General features: G+C 47.8%; 1 protein-coding gene across 1 annotated transcript; it reads left to right on the top strand.

The window, feature by feature from the left end:
• The first annotated feature begins 597 nt into the window (after positions 1–597).
• On the top strand, positions 598–3,258 carry CHC_T00001829001 (hypothetical protein). The gene has a single exon (XM_005712727.1). The coding sequence runs from the start codon at positions 598–600 to the stop codon at positions 3,256–3,258; it is 2,661 nt and encodes an 886-aa protein (XP_005712784.1).
• The last annotated feature ends 526 nt before the right edge of the window (positions 3,259–3,784 follow it).

The following is a 3,784-nucleotide window of genomic DNA, read 5'->3' as shown; positions in this document are numbered from 1 at the left end:
CTTGACTGTCTTCAGCCCTTGGCTGTGTTCGTCCCATGGCATGAGACCAGCCACTGACGCAAATCGTCCTGTTCTGGGATTGCCTACTTCCGCTAATTTAACTCGACAATTGCCCGTTTTTATCGTTTATTCACCCTTGCGTGGCCTTCTGTGCCTCGCCCATTCCAGCTGCTGCCCGCGGAAACCTACTAGGGTACGATGACAGTCTAATCATCACACACTGACATGTGAAACGCCTCCGTCTTCCCTATCCCCATTTTGATTTGCCCTCCGTTAATCCTCATCCCCATTCATAGCAGACCGGGCAATCCAGCTCATCCGTCCTCTAGTTTGTGGCCAATCACATCTTTGTTGCTCTTCGTTTCCCTTTCTGCGCCAGCCATCGACCTCATCCCCCATTCTTCCTCTCCATACACTGTCCAATGCCTCGTGAACCTGTCAGAGAAAACCCAATACAAATAGAGCACCTTTCGCTCTGACTTTATTGACGGATCATAGCCAACTTTCGCGGTGTCAAAAAAACCACGAGCCTCTTTTCCCTCGACGTCCTCTTTTCGTCTTTTCGCCAGAGCATTTTTTCTTTTTTTATTGTTCATCATGCATATTACATTGGAAGCAACAGCGCAGCGGAACAGCTTGTTCTCTATCGAGTTTTTTCGCAACTTCACGTCTGACCTGAAGAAAGCACTCCCGGGGTCCTCATCTCTTCTCAAGTCGACTCCTCCATCTCACGCCCTCGTTGATATTTTTGGGATTGAACCACTTCACAAGTTTCTCGTCGCCATCTCTAGGGCAGATGCCTTCAACGGTGAAGTCGCCGCAGGGTTTGCGCAGACCAAAGACGACCTTTCCTTGCTTCGCTCACTAAAATTGCTCAAATACTGCTACAACCTGCCTTGCGGTCAACTGTTCAACGTGCTTTCATCAGTCATTTCCAAGTTTGATGCTGAATATGGAGCATCTTTTGCGGCATTTGCTGGTAAGGTTCTCGATGATGAGACCCTCGGGCCGTTGTTCATGAAGCACGTCACTATTGCGAAGGATTCCTCACCAGCTTTGAAGGAGATCTACGGAGCCAATGCTGACTACCTGTTGGACAATGACCCGCATGCCCTGTACCCTACATCAATTTATCGTCAATGCAAGGGACATGTCACATCGAGCGATGACAGTCGAGTTATTGAAAGCGTTATGGGAACGACCATCACAACAACAATAGAAATTGTCCGAGATGTGTTAAGTCCGTCAAACACGCAATTACGAGACGTCTACAAACCCTTAAAGAGGTGTGTTGCTGTCGTCGACGAGCGATTGGACAGGCTCTACGGCTCCGCCATGGACGAATACTTTGCAGCACACGAAATTTCTTTTGAGAAGCTTGTGTACCGATGCATGGAAGTCGACAAGGACATTTCCACGGTTGAAAAGATCCTTGTTGATCTCAAGGGCAAGCGAGTGTCACGGAATGAACCGGTCCTTGTGGTTGGCGGTGGTGTCATGGCTGATATCGGCGGGTTCGCCTGTGCTCTTTATCACAGGAATACTCCCTACGTAATGTTGTGCACATCTATTGTGTCAGGCATTGATGCTGGGCCTTCTCCTCGGACATGCTGTGACGGGTTGGGATACAAAAATGTTTTCGGTGCGTATCATCCCCCCATCCTCACTCTAACTGACCGACAATTCTTCAAGACGCTAGAGCCCGGATGGATTCGTCATGGCATCGCCGAAATCATAAAGATGGCGGTCACTAAAGACGCCACTCTTTTCACAGCGCTGGAGACTGCCGGAAACCGTCTGGTGGAGACCAAGTTTGGAGTGGACCAATGTGGGCGTGGTTCTGATATCGATGTTCTCAGCGAATCTATCATTGCGAAAGCTATGGACGGCTATGTCCGCTCAGAGTACGGAAACTTATGGGAGACCCATCAGTGCCGTCCACACGCGTACGGGCACACCTGGTCGCCCGGTTTCGAACTGCAAGCAGGTCTCCTTCATGGTCATGCAGTTTCCATTGGTATGGGTTATGGCGCGTACCTTTCATTCCTAGAAGGCTGGATTACGGAGAGTGAATTTCACCGAATTCTTAAGGTGATGAGTGCAGTTGGACTCTCACTGCGGCATGACATCCTTGAGAATCCAGACTCCCTCTGGTCTTCGCAGGTGAAGATGACGGAAAAGCGAGGCGGCAACCTTTGTGCCCCGATACCACGCGGTGCGATTGGAAAGTGCGGATACTTGAACACATTGACGCGAGAGAGGATGGAAAGCACCTTGATTGAATACCAGATCATTGCGAAAAAATACCCTAGGGAAGGTTTCGGCATTGAGCCGCACTGCCGAGATGTTGGTCTGGAGGATCCATCGACTGTGAAACAACATGCTGCCCACGCTGTTCCTAAAGGGAGCTTAGAGACTGATGCTGCAACGTCTGGAAATCCAGTCGCTGATCCCTCGGATAGCAACGGAGAAAAAGGACGAAGCAACATTGAGGAATACAATCAGTGGATCTCAGAGAAGCAAGTTAGTCGCAATGAAGGTGAGACATCATCTTCTTTAAACAGCGTGCTTTCAACTGCAACGGAGAGTGATACACTTCAGCCCCCTGCTTTCGAACACTCCACATTATTTTTCCCGGGCGCCGAAGAATATGCAAATGCTATGACATCCCGTCCGACAGCTGACTTTGTCAACATTGCCGACGAAACAAAGGCGGCGAAACTTTTCGCTCCGTGCATGGTAGGTCCCATCGAGGGCCAATTTTTGAAGATGATCGCACAAATTAAGAATGCCAAGAGGATTCTTGACATTGGAACATTCACCGGATATTCCGCACTGGCATTTGCGGATGGAATTTCTTCAATTGGAGAAGTCGTCACGATTGAAGCAGACAACTCTGCAGCTGTTGTTGCCCGAAAGTGCTTTAAGAGTGCCCAGAATGGCTATAAAGTGAAGCTGCTTGAAACAGATGCGAGGAAGGCGGTAACCGATATGGTCCGTACTGGAGAGCAATTTGATATCATATTTTTGGATGCAGACAAGACCAACTACAAGCATTATTACGAAGCAGCTTTAAACTTGCTCGACGAAGACGGCCTCATCATGGCTGATAACGCGTTATGCTCTCTTGTTTACGAAGAAAACGATCCTGTCCGTCAAAGTTTGCACGAGTTTGCTCAGTTTGTGAGAAATGATAAGCGCGTAGAACAAGTGATGTTGACCGTTCGCGAAGGTGTGCTCCTCGTCCGGAAAGTGTGAAGTGCGATATATATATATATCCGGTTGTCACACTCATTGCTTGCAGCTGTGAGTGTGGATACTTTCAGTTAACAGATGATAATTCCCTCTCCGGGAATTCTCTTAGACCATGAGTAATAATTGTTGTTCAGAAAAGTGCGTCTGAAGGCTCTTGAACTTTCATGGCCATTGATTGTTTTTCAGAAAAGTCCGTCTGAAAACTCTTGCACCTTCGGAAAATTTCTCATAGTCGCGATTTTGTTCGTTGAAAATTGATGGTTTGATGAGCACTCGCAATTAAATTACAAGTGCTGACCAATTTTTGTAAGCTGCTCAAAATACTGTGTGTTCGCCTCGCACTGTAAGGCGAACATTAGGTCTTTCTTGCAATGACTCGCGAACTAACGCATCTATTAACGCAAAGACGGGGTTGTTGAGTCATGTTGTGTAAATTTATTTCAATAGGTAGGGATGGCCGATGCTATATCATAGGACAGGCTTCACACTTGGGTAGGGCACGAGTCATGTTAGAGTGACATCAGTACTT

The sequence above is a fragment of the Chondrus crispus genome, genomic scaffold (assembly GCF_000350225.1).
Source record: "Chondrus crispus Stackhouse genomic scaffold, scaffold_115, whole genome shotgun sequence".
In the NCBI taxonomy this organism is placed as follows: domain Eukaryota; phylum Rhodophyta; class Florideophyceae; order Gigartinales; family Gigartinaceae; genus Chondrus; species Chondrus crispus.
Note: the sequence above shows the minus strand (reverse complement) of the source record. Positions and strands in the feature narration are given on the sequence as shown.

What these genes read in the sequence shown, in the direction of transcription:
- CHC_T00001829001 (XM_005712727.1), top strand. Translation starts at nt 598, where the DNA reads ATGCATATTACATTGGAAGCAACAGCGCAGCGGAACAGCTTGTTCTCT.